The sequence below is a fragment of the Natator depressus genome, chromosome 2 (genome assembly GCF_965152275.1).
Source record: "Natator depressus isolate rNatDep1 chromosome 2, rNatDep2.hap1, whole genome shotgun sequence".
NCBI classification, from domain to species: domain Eukaryota; kingdom Metazoa; phylum Chordata; order Testudines; family Cheloniidae; genus Natator; species Natator depressus.
The window spans coordinates 221,520,071-221,536,845 of record NC_134235.1 but is presented as its reverse complement, the minus strand read 5'-3'; the positions used below and the strand labels follow the sequence as shown (position 1 = coordinate 221,536,845).

General features: G+C 43.4%; 1 protein-coding gene across 3 annotated transcripts in view; it reads left to right on the top strand.

Moving 5' to 3' along the window:
• The first annotated feature begins 258 nt into the window (after window positions 1-258).
• Window positions 259-16,775, top strand: part of ZNF804B (zinc finger protein 804B) — a 341,954-nt gene continuing 325,437 nt past the window's right edge. For 2 of the 3 annotated variants that reach the window (XM_074945963.1, XM_074945962.1), the window contains exon 1: window positions 259-700. In XM_074945963.1, coding sequence (XP_074802064.1) covers window positions 593-700 — 108 coding nt within the window. In that variant the 5' untranslated portion in view covers window positions 259-592. The remainder of the gene's footprint in view (window positions 701-16,775) is intronic. The other variant, XM_074945960.1, reaches the window with a different exon arrangement.

Below are 16,775 nucleotides of genomic sequence, written 5' to 3'. Positions count from 1 at the left end.
CAGCGGCCAGGGGCAGCTCCCACCTGCTGCCTCGCTCGCGGGCCGGCTGAGGGGCTCTCCCGGCGCCGCCCCGCCCCGCGCTAAGGCGCCGGCCGCAGCGGCGGCGGCACCTGAAGGACTTTGGTGCCCAGGACTCGGAGCCAGCCCGCTGCAGGCAGCGCCCCGCCGGGCGGTGGGACCGGCCATGGGGACCGGCTGCCGCGGAGAAACCCCCGCCTGGCTTGCGCCTGCCGGTGCCCGCGCCTGGGGGGTGCGGGGCTAGCGAGGTGCCGCCCCCGGCCTGGAAGTTGCGCCCTGTCCTGGTTCCTGGCGGAGCTGCCGGAGCCCCGCGGAACAGCATGCGGACTGGCCGCTTCCCGGCTCCCCTCGCCGCGCTCGGGCTGCCGCTGCTGCCCTCGGCGCATCCTGCTGCTGGCAGCTGCAAGGCGGGCGCTGGGGGAGATATCGTCGCCGCTTCACGCTGGCGGGGTCCCCAGCGGGGGTAGCACTTGCTCCTGCTGGTGTTGAGGAGGGGCCAGCCCGCGTTTCCCCCCCACAAGCAGCGCACGGCGGGGCTGAGCCCCTGCCCCGTCCTCAGCGCGCCCAGACCCGCATGGCGTGCTACCTGGTCATCAGCTCCAGGCATCTCAGCAACGGGCACTACCGTGGCATTAAAGGAGTCTTCAGGGGACCGCTCTGCAAGAAAGGCGCTCGCTCCCCGGTAACTGGCATTGCTCATTCCCTTACACTCCGTCAGGTAGACACACCGGGGGGGGGGGGGGGACGGGGACGGGGACGCACCAGGATCGTGTATCAACACATAGCCGCGCACTGGGAGCGGGGAGGAGGGGGTGTCTCTGTACTGCTCTGCCTAGGCACGAGCGAGAGTCGGTCATCTGCGTGTTTGACAGAGATCTGCTGTTTCTGTCACTCTGCCTCTGTGTGCCACTTGGAAAAGTTTCTCCCGAGACAGTTATTTGTGATGTGAGCGGCTGAGATGAAGGGGTTTTGCAGTGGCTCTGTTGCTTTGATGGGGGGGGGGGGGGATATCCTCCTTAACGCTTTGTAGCCAGGTGAAACAAACTGAAAGCTGTTGGGGTTATTTTTGTAGATGACTGGTGAGTTGCAGCAGCTTTTTGTTTTACAGAAAAGTTAGCCGGTGAGATGAGGCGCTGTAACGTTTGCCTGCTCAGCTTCAGGTATAATGGCTTAGTAGATTATGCAATGTGTAGACAGAGGAATGCTCAACCTCTATTTGTTTTCCTGTCTGTTAAAACTGAACTTGTATGTCGCATCTATTTGACTTTGGGGTAAAAGCACTACCTATCAAGACCAATCCTGGAAGATGATATAGAATTTATCAAGTTTGGGGGTAGGTTGCTAAAAATATAGGCTGTCAAGATGTTTAAACAAAACATTTCTGGGTTGCTAAAAGGCATTTTATACCACTTAGTATCTGACATGGTAGGTGACCTTAAAGACTAAGAATTCATGGGACAGGTTTGGTACTAGTTCCCCTTCCTTAAGAGGGCTGTAGAAATAAGGTAGAGAATCCTGCTAAACCCAGGGTTGTGAGTTCAATCCTTGAGGGGGCCGTTTAGGGATCGGGGGCAAAAATTGGGGATTGGTCCTGCTTTGAGCAGGGGGTTGGACTAGATGACCTCCTGAGGTTCCTTCCAACCCTGATATTCTATGATTCTATGAATCATATCAAGAGAAGGTACTGTAGGTCTGATTCCGGTTGTTGCTTGTTAGTTACAAGAATGACTAGAGTGCACGGTATCTTTGTAATGCTTTAATCTGAATAATTATGGTGACATAATTATTTTTAAGTTGTTCAGTGACTGAAATGTAATTGTTCCATTCACAAACCTATTAAAGCTGAAGGTGTAAACTACATATGGATACTGAAGCTCAGAAAACATAAACAGAGCTTATAATTATAGTACACTGCTAGTGTACAATAAGTGAAATCCTGTTCCCATTGATGTCCCTGGCAAAACTCTCATTGACTTAAATACGGCCAGATTTCCCCCTATTGATGTGTATCAGTCTGTACTTTAGAAAATGCAGTTGTAATTAAAGTCCCTGCTTCCTATTTATTTCATAATTCAAAAACAATTCAATAGAGTCATCTGAATAATAATTCCATATATAACTGAAATCTACACAGTGTAAGAGGGCAGGGTGCTGAGACCTCACATGTGGGGATTTTACTTCCATTGCTTTATTTTTATCACCAATATAGTAAAACTGCTGGTATTGTATTCACCACAGTCTAATACTTTTTGAACTGTTTCAGGATCTCTGACCTAAGTGCCTGATCCAAACCCCTTTGACGTCAGTGGAAGTCTGTGGATCAGGCTTTAAATATTTATAAAAATACACCTCTACCCTGATATAACATGGTCCTTGGGAGCCAAAAAATCTTACCGTGTTATAGGTGAAACTGTGTTATATTGAACTTGCTTTGGCCTTGAGCATTTCCGTTATTAATAGTCACTTCCCGCCCCCTGACTGACCCCTCAGAACCCCTGACCGAACCAACTCCTCCCCCCCCCCCCGTCACCTGACTGCCCCAACCCCTATCCACACCCCTGACAGGCCCCTCCGGGACTCCCACGCCCTATCCAATGCCCCCGTTCCCTGTACCCTGACCGCCCTGCCCCCAGAACCTCTGAACCATCCAACCCTCCCTGCTCCCTGTCCCCTGACCAGCCCCCGAGACCCTCTGCCCCTTATTCAACTCCTCGGCCCTGGCCCAGCACCCTTAACACGCTGCTCAGAGCAGCATGTCAGAGCCAGACATGCTGACGCGCTGATCCGCCAGAGCGTTCAGCCCCGCCCCCCAGAGCACTGCTTTACCGCTTTCTATCTGAATTTGTGTTATATCGGGTTGCGTTATATTGGGGTAGAGGTGTGTGTGTGTGTATATATATATATATATATATATATATATATATATATTCCTTATACAATGAGCTGGATTCTATTCTCATGTACACAAGTTTCACACCAGTATGAGTCTATTGATTTCATTGGAGCTTCTCCTGGCTTACATCACTGCTAGTAATAGCAGAATCAAGCTCACAGTATTTCATGTAAAACTCTGTAACAGAAGGTCTTGTAAAAATCCTCAGTAACAATTTATCTGTTTATGACTGCATGTACAAATGAATTGTGTCTCTGCGTGCATGAAATATGTATATTTGTATGTGCCATGCAACAGAGAAATAGAAAACACATATGGATTTTTTTCTCCTACTTTTCAATGATAGATTATCTAATATCCATAGTAAATGTTTTTCAAACTACTTTGATAGCATTCTAATACATAGGCCCAATTCTGCATTTCTTGCATTTATGCATTCCTAGCACAAGGTGTTACAACTCTATGAATAGATTATTTGTGGTGTATTTAAAATGATATTTCTATCCAAGTTATAAAGAGAGGTAAAAAGTGGTGAATACCCTTTCCACCCAGTCCCCCAAAAGGATCCAATATTATCTAAGTGGGAGATAGTTTAACTGTAACATTTTATATTTAGGTTTCAGAGTAGCAGCCGTGTTAGTCTGTATCCGCAAAAAGAAAAGGAGTACTTGTGGCACCTTAGACACTAACAAATTTATTTGAGCTTAAGCTTTCGTGTCAATGAAGTGAGCTGTAGCTCACGAAAGTATATGCTCCAATAAATTTGTTAGTCTCTAAGGTGCCACAAGTACTCCTTTTCATTTTATATTTAGTAGAACTTTCCTTGTATTCAATTTATCAGTGCTCAAATTGGAAAAAAGTAATTGGAAATATGCACCCTAAAATTATAGTTGGAATATACTATTTTTTCGCCTTCCTCTGCAGCAGGGGGCACGGGTCGCTTGCTGGAGGATTCTCTGCACCTTGAAGTCTTTAAACCATGATTTGAGGACTTCAATAGCTCAGACATAGGTGAGAGGCTTATTGCAGGAGTGGGTGGGTGAGATTCGGTGGCCTGCATTGTGCAGGAAGTCAGACTAGATGATCATAACGGTCCCTTCTGACCTTAATATCTATGAATCTATAGTTGGAATATACTATTTCCCTCTGTTTTCAACTTGTTTCCCTTTCTTTCAGCCTACAACCCTCCACAGTGGGGTATGATACCAGTCCTCTGAATCTAGGCACCAAATGAAATAAATGTAACATTTTTATTTCTCATTAGCATATAATTCCTTTGAGATAATCATGTAAGATTGTTTGGGAACCCAGAAGTAACTTTTGTTTTGATACAAGTATCAGACAGAAGAACAGGCACAATGAACAAGAAACTTTAAAAAAATAATTAAAAATAAATAGTTTGGCTTCTGGCCTGAGCCCCAGCGAGTCTAATGCTGGTGCTGCTTGGCGGGCCTCTGAAACCTGCTTGCGGCACCACAGGGGGTCCCGGACCTCTGGTTGAGATCCGCTGGATTAGACTAAGTCATGGAGCTAGCAAGAGATGTCAAGAGTAACAAGAAGGGTTTCTTCAGGTATGTTAGCAACAAGAAGAAAGCCAAGGAAAGTGTGGGCCCCTTACTGAATGAGGGAGGCAACCTAGTGACAGAGGATGTGGAAAAAGCTAATGTGCTCAATGCTTTTTTTGCCTCTGTCTTCACTAACAAGGTCAGCTCCCAGACTGCTGCGCTGGGCATCGCAACATGGGGAGTAGATGGCCAGCCCTCTGTGGAGAAAGAGGTGGTTAGGGACTATTTAGAAAAGCTGGACGTGCACAAGTCCATGGGGCCGGACGAGTTGCACCCGAGAGTGCTAAAGGAATTGGCGGATGTGATTGCAGAGCCATTGGCCATTATCTTTGAAAACTTGTGGCGAACGGGGGAAGTCCCGGATGACTGGAAAAAGGCTAATGTAGTGCCAATCTTTAAAAAAGGGAAGAAGGAGGATCCTGGGAACTACAGGCCAGTCAGCCTCATCTCAGTCCCCGGAAAAATCATGGAGCAGGTCCTCAAGGAATCAATCCTGAAGCACTTACACGAGAGTAAAGTGATCAGGAACAGTCAGCATGGATTCACCAAGGGAAGGTCATGCCTGACTAATCTAATCGCCTTCTATGATGAGATTACTGATTCTGTGGATGAAGGGAAAGCAGTGGATGTATTGTTTCTTGACTTTAGCAAAGGTTTTGACACGGTCTCCCACAGTATTCTTGTCAGCAAGTTAAAGAAGTATGGGCTGGATGAATGTACTATAAGGTGGGTAGAAAGTTGGCTAGATTGTCGGGCTCAATGGGTAGTGATCAATGGCTCCATGTCTAGTTGGCAGCCGGTGTCAAGTGGAGTGCCCCAGGGGTCGGACCTGGGGCCGGTTTTGTTCAATATCTTCATAAATGATCTGGAGGATGGTGTGGATTGCACCCTCAGCAAGTTTGCAGACGACACTAAACTGGGAGGAGTGGTAGATACGTTGGAGGGCAGAGATAGGATACAGAGGGACCTAGACAAATTGGAGGATTGGGCCAAAAGAAACCTGATGAGGTTCAATAAGGATAAGTGCAGGGTCCTGCACTTAGGACGGAAGAACCCAATGCACAGCTACAGACTAGGGACCGAATGGCTAGGCAGCAGTTCTGCGGAAAAGGACCTAGGGGTGACAGTGGACGAGAAGCTGGATATGAGTCAGCAGTGTGCCCTTGTTGCCAAGAAGGCCAATGGCATTTTGGGATGTATAAGTAGGGGCATAGCGAGCAGATCGAGGGACGTGATCGTTCCCCTCTATTCGACATTGGTGAGGCCTCATCTGGAGTACTGTGTCCAGTTTTGGGCCCCGCACTACAAGAAGGATGTGGATAAATTGGAGAGAGTCCAGCGAAGGGCAACAAAAATGATTAGGGGTCTGGAACACATGACTTATGAGGAGAGGCTGAGGGAACTGGGATTGTTTAGTCTGCGGAAGAGAAGAATGAGGGGGGATTTGATAGCTGCTTTCAACTACCTGAGAGGTGGTTCCAAAGAGGATGGTTCTAGACTATTCTCAGTGGTAGAAGTTGACAGGACAAGGAGTAATGGTCTCAAGTTGCAATGGGGGAGGTTTAGGTTGGATATTAGGAAAAACTTTTTCACTAGGAGGGTGGTGAAACACTGGAATGCGTTACCTAGGGAGGTGGTAGAATCTCCTTCCTTAGAAGTTTTTAAGGTCAGGCTTGACAAAGCCCTGGCTGGGATGATTTAATTGGGGATTGGTCCTGCTTTGAGCAGGGGGTTGGACTAGATGACCTCCTGAGGTCCCTTCCAACCCTGATATTCTATGATTCTATGGGGAGATGGCTTAGTAGGCAGGTGATGGGAACACAGGTGTATGATAAATTATCTTTATAAAGAATTGCTCCTCTCACTTGTAGCAACATCGTTAAATAAAAACTTAGCTAAGTTGCACTGACTTTAGTCCTGGTCTAGTTCAAGAAATTTACAAGTTTTATTGGACTGTAATCACACCAAACCAATCAAATCTATATCTATATATTAATGTGCTATTCCTTTAAAAAAAAACAAAAAGGAAAAGAAAATGCTGATATAAAGAAATGGGGTGGAGAAATCAAGCACTCAGATGTCAGAAAATTCAAAAGTTAAGGTTTTTTAGGAAGTAGTAGTTTTTTAATTTTTCTATTCTTGCTCTCAGTGCTACCTGTAAATAATAATGTATCATTGCTTTTTATTAACATACACCATAAAGTGTATAGGATGTGTAATTTTGCTGAGTTAATGTTGGGAGTAAGCTTAAGTCTTGAATTTCTATACTTCTGAGTGCTTAATTTCTGAATCTGAATATTGCATTAACACTATTTTTTTACACTTAATCCAAGAATCTCTATTTTAAGTGGAAAGATTGAACCAAACTTTAACAACAGAGTAATAACCAGTACCTACATAATTACATCTGTGGTCACTCAAGGCCAAGACTGGCTCACTTTACCCACACAAAACTCCAATTTACTCCAGTGTTGTTATTCATAAGTGAAATTACTCATGTCTTTTAAGTATTTGCAGGATTGAAACCTTCCTTGTAATCTGTATTATAACCTGGAATGAGTTATGATTTACAGTTTCAGAAGGGAAGTTTTGAGCATGAGACATGTATGTCTTCTGTACTATATTGTATTTGTGATTTTATTTAATAACTTAAAATTTAACTTTGAAAGATATAGGCTTATGTCTTGCGGTAATTTTTTATGGCAATAGTCTTCAATATTCAATATTTATAATTTGCACCATTAAGCAATCCTAGGTTGATACAGTATAATCATGCATGAGTCTACATAGTCTTTAATGTATAATGTGTACTTTTCTATATTTAAAGAGTTCTGTATTAACAGACCGTGAAATGTCAGTAGGCTTAAGGCTATGCTTTCAGAAATGAGAACAGTATTTTAAATACCTTTATCAAATTTCATGGCTATGTGAACAAGGGTTTCTCAGATTGGATTCTTTCATAGTATTTATTTAGTGTATTTTGCTATTGTTCAGTAAGCAAATCCAGCCCCTCCTCCATGTCTGTAGAAGGTCCTTTGGCATAATGAGCGTGGCAATATGTGGGAGACTACTAGTAGATGTGCATTCTGTCTGTATAGAGGAAGGTGATATGACATTGATTCAGGGGAGGGGAAGTGGCATAGGATTTGTACTATAATGGTTTGTCTGCCCCCCGCCATCCCTCACTCTTAGGGGAAAGGGGCTATGTAAGGACCTTCAAATATGGAAGTAAAAAAGGCGGGATATGAAAGTACTGGTGAGGATTTTAGCAGAAGTGGAGTAGACTCAGTAGCACACATGGAGTTGTATATGGTCAGTGTTTTAGAGGCAGTACAGGTATATTAATGGACACAAAGAACGTGGGAAATCCACAAAATTTCAGATTCAAATATGATGTCAAGGTGATGGAAAAGAATGGGTGGTCTGAACAGAGAAGAGAAATATCTTGTCCAAGAGAAGCCCTTCTGTCATTAAGATATTTAGTCTTTCTGACCTTAGCTGGAATAACTTAGGTTTTGAGCCTTTCATGTGTCGGTGGTAGGAAATTTTCTGACTACAAGACTTCCTCCCCATCTCTTAGCTAAATGCAGTGAGATCCAAACACAAAATCAAGCATTTACAAGGGATTTGTAACATTCTCAGGAGGATTTTTATGGCCTTGAATGAATTTACATTGATCCATGCATTGTATGTAGTTTCTTCATCTGTGACAGATATACTGTGATACTGATCTGTGGCCAACCCTCTCAGAAAGTCATCCTGTCAGGTCTCACAGGCTTAGCAAGGTAAGTACTTGGATATGAAACTTTCAGGAGAACTCAGGCTTCTTGAGGAAGTGGTGCTGGTGATTCAGCTGATGGTTCTCTTCCCAGCTCTCGGCCAAAGCTGTTAGTGTGCACTATGCGGCTTGAAGGTTTTCAGATACAAACTTTGAGATATAAACCACATTACTTATGGTTAGTAAAAAAATCCTTGGTAATTTTTGCAAAAGCAGAGTTAAATCCAATGTCTTAGCCAAATTTCAACTTCTTTGATAAATTTTCCTGCAGCTTCAATTGAATACAGTATTTTTCACCTCCTTTCCCCGCACTGTTTTGTAGTAAGGGTTAAAGGGCTGATATATTATGTTTCAACAGTGGCTTCATTTCACCAATGTGCAAAGTGAATTCTCAGTTCTAAAAGGCTAAATTTTCAAAAATGCACCTCTCATTCTGTAGGTAGAGGCTAGAGTCTGCGTATGCACTGTTGTTCCAATAATTAAAAAAATAAAAATAATTCAAACATACTTAGAAATAATATAAGGTGGGCACAGGCACACAAGCAGGTGCGATAAGGACTCTACAACTGTCTCCTCTCCCCATTCCTCTATGTAGCAAGTAGCAACAGTGGGAGTTTTAAAAACATCTCAGGAAGTAGGAGATGGTGTGAGGATGGTGGAATTATGGAATCAAGTACAAAACAGCAGGGTTGGGTCAGGTCACAGGAAGCTCTTAATTTTCCCTTACTGTGGAGCTGCTAGCTACTTTGGACCTGAACAAAGAAAGTTCCTTTTCATGGCCACCATGAAGGAGGGACCTGCACTAAGCACCACTATGGGGCACACTAAGAAAGCAAGTTAAGGGCCAGGCAGTTGTCCAACACACAGTATATGACATTAGAAATAGATGGTGGCTGCTGGAAAGGAGGGATCCCCCTGAGAGAAGTAAGTGTGAGTGAGTAGCTGACAGTCCATAAAAAGGAACAAACAATGAACCAACAGCTGCAACAAATAAACTAATTTGTAGAGTTTCTTCTTCAGCTTCTGTGAAAAGGCAGGATAAATGGAATCAAAGTTACAAAATAATCAAAAAGCAACAAAACAGAGGGAGGTAACAACAGAAAAGAAAAAAAGAAAATGGTATTTACGTTCCTCTGTGACAAAAGTCTCTGAGAGCTATCTCAGGAGCAGTAGACTGTGGCCACCTGCCAGGAAACTCTTCCCCCCCCCCCCCCCCGAAGGAAAACATACAGCACACTTACAAAACTATGCACCTTTGTAGGCATAGGTGCAATAACCAGGTAAAGTCACTCCCACATACATCTAGATATTTCTAAACTTCAGACATTTTACACACCAGAGGTTTTCCTGTGTCTCCTGCTGAGTTGTGCTGTATTTCCTACAAATTCTAACACTTCTACCCCTTTTGGGAGCATAAACAATCATGCAGCCCACTCACTGAACTTCACAGGTGAAATGATTTCCCGATTTTTCAATTCTTCTTGCTGCCCTTCTATGAGTTCCTGCAAAGCATAAAGAACAGGACAGGCCTTTAGAAATGTATAAATGCACTCTTAGCCACATGCAGCTTTGCTGTTATACCGTTTATTAACCCTGTATATGTGTTATATACAGCTTCATAGTTTGTTTTTAATTCTGTCACTGGATTCAACACATTTTGCATGGCATTACAATCCAATTTAACCTTCTTCAGCCAATGTCTGCTATCAGCAAAGGGCCATTTCCTTCATCCACAATTAACTGTACTGATAAGCAGGTGCATTTATGTTTTGACATGCTCTCCTGCCATCCTGATACTTTTATTGTTCCCTGATTATAGTTTTGTAAAATTAGATCAGCTTCTCTCAGTTTTGCATCAATAAATGTTTGTTTCTTCAGAAACCATAGGTGTTGTTACCTTTGTATCCACGTTCTACTCTCACTTTCAATTCATGTATATTTACACTCACCCCAGCCTTTCAGTTCAGTTTATTCTGTGTTACATACAGTTTTGAGAAATGATATAGAATGAAGAGGCACAGTTTCTGAAGTACGCCATTCCTCAAGTAGCTAGGTTGGTGGTTCACTCTGGTAAGCATTAATTACTTCTTCTCAGCACAGTCCTTTCTCAACTGTTGTGGTGCATTTCAGGCCTGGGCAGCATGCTGTCCCTTCTTACCATAGCTCCTACACTATAGCTTGTTGAAGAAACAGACTCTGGTTCCCCAGCGACAGAAACACTGACACATCCGTTTTGCTTATCTGGGATGTGGTGAACTATATAGTCATCTTTGCCCATGGACTAGACTTTGCTCCCTTCACCTGGAAAACTGGCAAAGGTGCTTCTCAAGGTGTTGTGCTTCTTTGTGCCCTTGAAGTGAGTAACTTTACTTATGTGAGTCGTCTCATTTCAGGATAAGATCCTTTGTATGAACTGTGCTCAGTAGTCTCTCTAATTCAGGTTTCCTTATCCCAAGAACAAATGATTTGTAAGGGCTTCTTGTAAAAAGTTATCAAAATAACAAAACAAAACAAAAAAAGAATTTTGAAGACTGGCTAGAATGCAGAGATATTTTCTCTTTTCATTTGGTTTATTCAATAGAATTTATCTCTTTCAGCTAGAAGATTTGTGTTTGGCACATAATGCTTGTTAAGCACCTTTAAGTCCTTGTGTTCCATCTCACCTAGTTCTTGTGGGAAACATACTTTGAGAACTAGAAATGTCACTTGTGTTAGGATATCTGGTGAGGAGGCAGGAGAAGAGAGGTGAGCTGTTAGGATTTTTTTCCCTATGGAAAATTGTCTTTTTGGTGAAAAATCAAAAACTGGAAAATTTCTATTCTGAAATTCCCCTGTAGTGCCTCGTGGGAGTTTCAGTTTAGTTGTCTTATTCTCCCACTCTCCTGTTTAAGATCTGGTTCCTACCTGAACTTCATCTCCCATGATGCCCACATTCTCCCCTCTTTGTGAGGGGAGATGGTGCATCATGGGAATCACAACCATACCACAAACTCTGATCCTTCTTTGACAGCTCATGATCTAGGACAGGCGTGGGCCATGAGCCGTTTTAAGCTGGCCCGTGAGCTCCCGCTGGGGAGTGGGGTTGGGGGCCAGACCACGCGTCTTGTCCCTGCTCTGGCACTCCGGCTCCTATGTGCTCCAATGGCCCCCTCTGGTGCTCCAAAGGGAGCTGCAGGGGCACTGCCTGTGCATGGGGCAGTGTGTAGAGCCGCCTGGCCGCACCTCCACACAGGAGCCAGAGAAGGGACATGCCACTGCTTCCGGGAGCCGCTTGAGGTAAGCACCACTCGGATCCTGCACCTCTGAGCCTCTCCCCACACCCCAACCTCCTGCTCCAGCCCTGATCCCTATCCCACTCTCCAAACCCCTCGATCCCAGCCCGGAGCACCCTCCTGCACCCCAAACCTCTCATCACCAGTCCCATCCCAGAGCCTGCACCCCGAACCAGAGCCCTCACCCCCTCCTGCACCACAACCCCAATTTTATGAGCATTCATGGCCCACCATACAATTTATATTCCCTGATGTGGCCCTCGGGCCAAAAAGTTTGCCCACCCCGATCTAGGACATCACCGCAAAACAATATTGTGTTCCTAAGTCAGCTATGGTTTACATAAAGAGTCAAAATCTGCCCTCAAAGTGTAAAGTCATTGCCAAAGACCACTAGATGTACATAAGTGAGCCTGCGGAAAACTGGAACCCTCAACCTCAAGTGTAGCATCGTTAAGAGTCTGATTCACCAACTGCAGGATATAAGTAATCCCCATAAGGAAGAACAATAATGCCCCAAACATGTATGCATGCAAAAGTCCATCCATGCAAATGTTCCTGAACAGCAAATAAATAGGGACTTTAATATGATTGAACCAAACAGGTTTTTGAAATTCAAATGAACATCTATGAACACTGTTTTTGCAGTATTCCACTAGCTCTGTTGTTCACTCATATGTTTAAAAAAAACATTTCAGAAGTTAACAGTGTAAAAATACTTGGTTTATGATTATACTCCTCAAGATAACCATTACTACTTTGGTAATAAAAGGGCAGCTTTTGGGTTTTCTGTTATACTAGATTAAATTTATGTGCATACCAGATGAGATGTGAACATTATCATCAAAGTTTTTTTTGTCCCAGTTTCATAGTTATGCATAATGATAATTGGCAAGTTGGCTTAAGTAGGAAAATAGAATTATTGCCAAGAAGATTGCATGCAGCTCTGAAACAATGCATACATTAATCAACTCAAGTTGCTATCAATTTTTCAATTGATGTTTTTCCCACAATACCCTCTAGAACAGTTTTAGTACATTTGTGTCAACAGAAATGTTCTATCTATATTCTGCCCAGACTGAACTGGAGAGAAGTATTTGATCTTGGTGAGAAAATTCTCAGTTGTAATCGGCAATAAATCTGCAGCATGCATTTCCAGCTTAGATTGTATCATGTAAGGAAGGCTTGTGAAACTCGATTACAAAGTATAAGAAACAGAACTTCCTTACATATTATCTTTGATAGGAGAACATTTTTACAGAAGGAGTTTTGCTTTAAAAATTAAATAAATGTCTAAATTCATATTTATAACCTAGATAAAGACTGTGATCTCACTGAGTACTGAAAATTCAAGCCCAGGCAATTATCTCCCAGTGAATATATATGCCAGGAATATGCATCTTCTTCATCAGTCTGATAATTCTGCCATTTCACGTATTTTTCAATGACATTTTCAGTGGAAATTTGTGGTGGTGTTTTTTGTAATCATGATTTGCATGTGTTTTAAAAGTTAACAATACAGATAATTGGTCTGTACTTATCACCAGTTCCTCCGGACTTTAGGAGTTGTTTAGGAGTGCAACGATGTGATCTGTGAAAAGCTCTGAACGCTGATGTTTTTTGTGGGGGCGTTCCAGCAGGGAGAGAGTGTCTCTTAAATTAGCTGCTTAGGCTTCCTCACTCGCGGACTATTGCCTTTACCTATGTCGTTCTAAGCTCTCTACTAGACAAGATCTGTGCAAAATGTGGTTCTGATGGGAGGGAGCTCATGGATTAGGGCAGGGGTTCTCAAACTTCATTGCACCATGACCCCCTTCTGACAACAAAAATTATTACATGACCCCAGGAGGTGGGACCGAAGCCTGAGTCTGCCTGATCCTTGCCACCCTGGGTGGGGGGCCAAAGCCCTGCCCCGGGCGGGGGGGGGGGTAAAACCAAAGCCCAAGCCCAGGGTCTTCAGCCCCAGGCAGGGAGTCTGTAATCTCAGCCCCACTGCCCAAGGCTGAAGTCCTCAGGCTTCGTCCCCAGACAGTGGGGCTCGGGCTTTGGCCCCTGGCCCCAGCAAGTCTAAGCCAGCCCTAGTGACCCCATTAAAATGGGGTCACATCCCACTTTGGGGTCCCAACCCACAGTTTGAGAACCGCTGGATTAGGGGATTTAGTGTGAGTCTTCGAAGCAGCACTTATGGGTATTACAGAGGATTTTCCAGGAGGCCTGTGATGCTCTCTCCCTACTTCGATTGCCCACTGAGTGGAGAAATTCTTTGATCCCAGTAAGCCCCAATGGTGGCCGAAGACTCCACTTCAAGGTGGTCAGGTGACTCCATTGCTGTGGGAGAGTAGCTGGCCACTTTCTCTTTTACTATCTTTCACTCATCTGGCTGGATGCTTCCCTCAGGGATGTTAGGTAGGAGAGGCATTGCGTTCCTTCCAGTGTGACTCTGAGAACTTCACTGCAATGTAGGTTTCAGAGTAGCAGCCGTGTTAGTCTGTATCCGCAAAAAGAAAAGGAGGACTTGTGGCACCTTAGAGACTAAGGTGCCACAAGTCCTCCTTTTCTTACTGCAATGTAGGAGAGTGTGGTGGGGGGGGCAGAGTCTGAGGAGTGAGCAAGGCTTGGGCAGCCATGGAGCAGCTCTGTGGGCCCTACCCAGGTAGTAACTTCTCCTCTCAGCCTGGCTGGGTCCCACACTTGCTGGGCAGCAGCATCAGGAGTTGGCCTAGAGATAGTAAGAAATATTTTCCTGATTTATTTTTTCATAAAAGAAAAATTAAAATTAAGAAGTCCAGTCATGTAGATACACAATTCAATATGCACACACAATGGATTAGTGTATATGCACACCCAAGCAGTTTACATGTATCAACTGGTGAATGCACACCCCATGTGATGTCACTGAATGAATATGCAGCTAAGTCCGGTTTTTCCTAGCTGTCTAAATGCTTAACAGCCTTTATAAACCTACACTATACTGTTTCTTCATAGAAGTAAGGATGTTACACAGCATGCATCTGTATAGCATATGGTCTTATATAGCATTCATTCTATTTTGTTTTAAAGTAAAGGAAACCAAAACTCAAATGGAAAGGTGAAGTTTAGTGACCTCAACCAAGTAAGATCTGTGCTATACACAGAGCCCTTGAATAAAAGTTTTAAACTTCTGCTGAAGTGGTAAATCTATCCTAAGCTATTTTCTATGGCAAATAGACAACCTAAGAGGGGCTTAGCAACATTGCAGAATGATTTATACACAATGTGGATGTTGTTTTAGGTAGTTTTACCTTCTGTGGTGAGTGAAAAATGTCTATTAGTTATTAATAATTGATAGAAAAATCATAAACTTGTGCCTCTTTATGCTGAAATCATATCCATACCCTATGAAATGAAAACAGTATCAAAATAAATATTGAATATGTGAACCTTCTGGATGTATACTTCCCTACTGAAGATCAGTTTATTTCTATGGTGTCTTGAATACCCTGTCCAAGGAATATTAATCCCTGTTCTACAATGTAGCAGCTTTAATTGCTCAGTAATGCATTATATTATTTATTTATTGTTTATCACTTCAGATTTTTAAAATATAACTATGGGCACCCAGCCAGCTTAAAAATACAACATAAACCAAAGGACTGCCCCTAAACTTAGCTATCACAGCCCACATTCTCCTCAACAGCCATAAGAAATAGGGGAAAAGATAACATTCTAGGCATGGCGCAAAGCCTAACATCTGTGCAATGTGGATTTGGAAGTCTCCTCTTATATATGGGGGGCAAATTTTCATCCTGTGAAGTAATTGGGAGTATTGATACTGACTCCAGTGAGGCCAGGGTTTGGTCCTTTTAATGGTTCACACTGGATATCTCTAAAGCTCATACTGTCTATTCAGGGTATGTATTTCTGTCTCACCTGAAGGAACCATTGATTTCATATGGCACAGCCTGGGTGCCCAAAGGCTGTAGGATTAGTCCTTCAGTTGGTAACTGTTAAATGTGCATATTGGTTTTACCCAGATTGCAAGTTTCAGCTAGAGAGGTAACGTTTTAAAATCTTAAATAACATTTGATTTCTAGGAAAAGCTTTAAAACCATCTGCTCTTCAAAATTAGCTCATAGATCCTTGCTAATGTTTGTATAGCACAAGACCAAAACCAGAGAAATCCGCTTGAAAGCCAGAGAAGGAAAGTTTACATTCATAGGACCTTATCATCCTGTCAGTTGCACAGTGTGCACTGGAAAGAAAGTGAGCAGGCTACACCCAGGTGGCCTGCCCCTGCATGAATACACAAGATAAGAATGGTTCATGGAACCTTCTTCCTCTTGTTGTCAGCTCTACAGAGATCAACAAAAACAGCCATCCCTCTAACAGTAACTACTGGAGCCAGACTACTCTGACTCCTGTAATGTGAGATGTTGGTGTAATCCTGACCCATGTCCTGACTGGGGCAGGGAAAATAAGGTTTTACTAGCACTCCTGGGTGTCATACCTCCTAGAGCATAGGTATGGCTTCTTGGTATAACCCCTTGGATAGAGGAGGGGTAGGGAAGAGGTGAAACAAAGCCTATGCTGCCCCATCCTCTGCCTCCTCTGTCATATCAGGCCAGTTAGCAGGGAGCTCTGGGTAACACCGAGGCACAATTTACCCCAATGTTTTTAGAAAAGATCATGCAATATAATCAAAGAGTTGCCTCTTCTGCTGCCATCCTGAGTGCTGGAGTGCAGAAAAATTATGTGCCTGCATTAATAACATTTTATGTGGGCCTGGTCACATGCTCCCCTTAAGAAGCTTGTAAACAAGACTCACCAAAACTAAGTAATGTAACAATTTAAAAGAATGTTACAGTTCTCCTCCTCCCCAATGAAGCGCTGAAGAATTCCAACCCGCTTATGTAGCAACACTTGCTTCTTATTGCATAATTAACAACTCTCCTCACTTAAGTTTGCCAACAATGCCCAACTCAGGGCTTCCTTTGCCCACTCTTGTTCATGCCTGAAATGACCTTATAACCTTCCATTCAATATAACAGAATTAATGGAACTAGCATGATGTGTGGCTTTTGAAAGCAAACTCTCTCATTACATTAATTTGCATGAACCTCCCTCCTCCATTACCACTGCATCCCGTCTTATTTAAGCCAGACTGTAAACTCCTTGTGGGTTACTCAGTGCCAAGCACTCTGCCAGCACTAACAAATAATAATAATTTAAGATGCAGTGTCATCAGTATGTACATGATACGTAATTCTGTTATA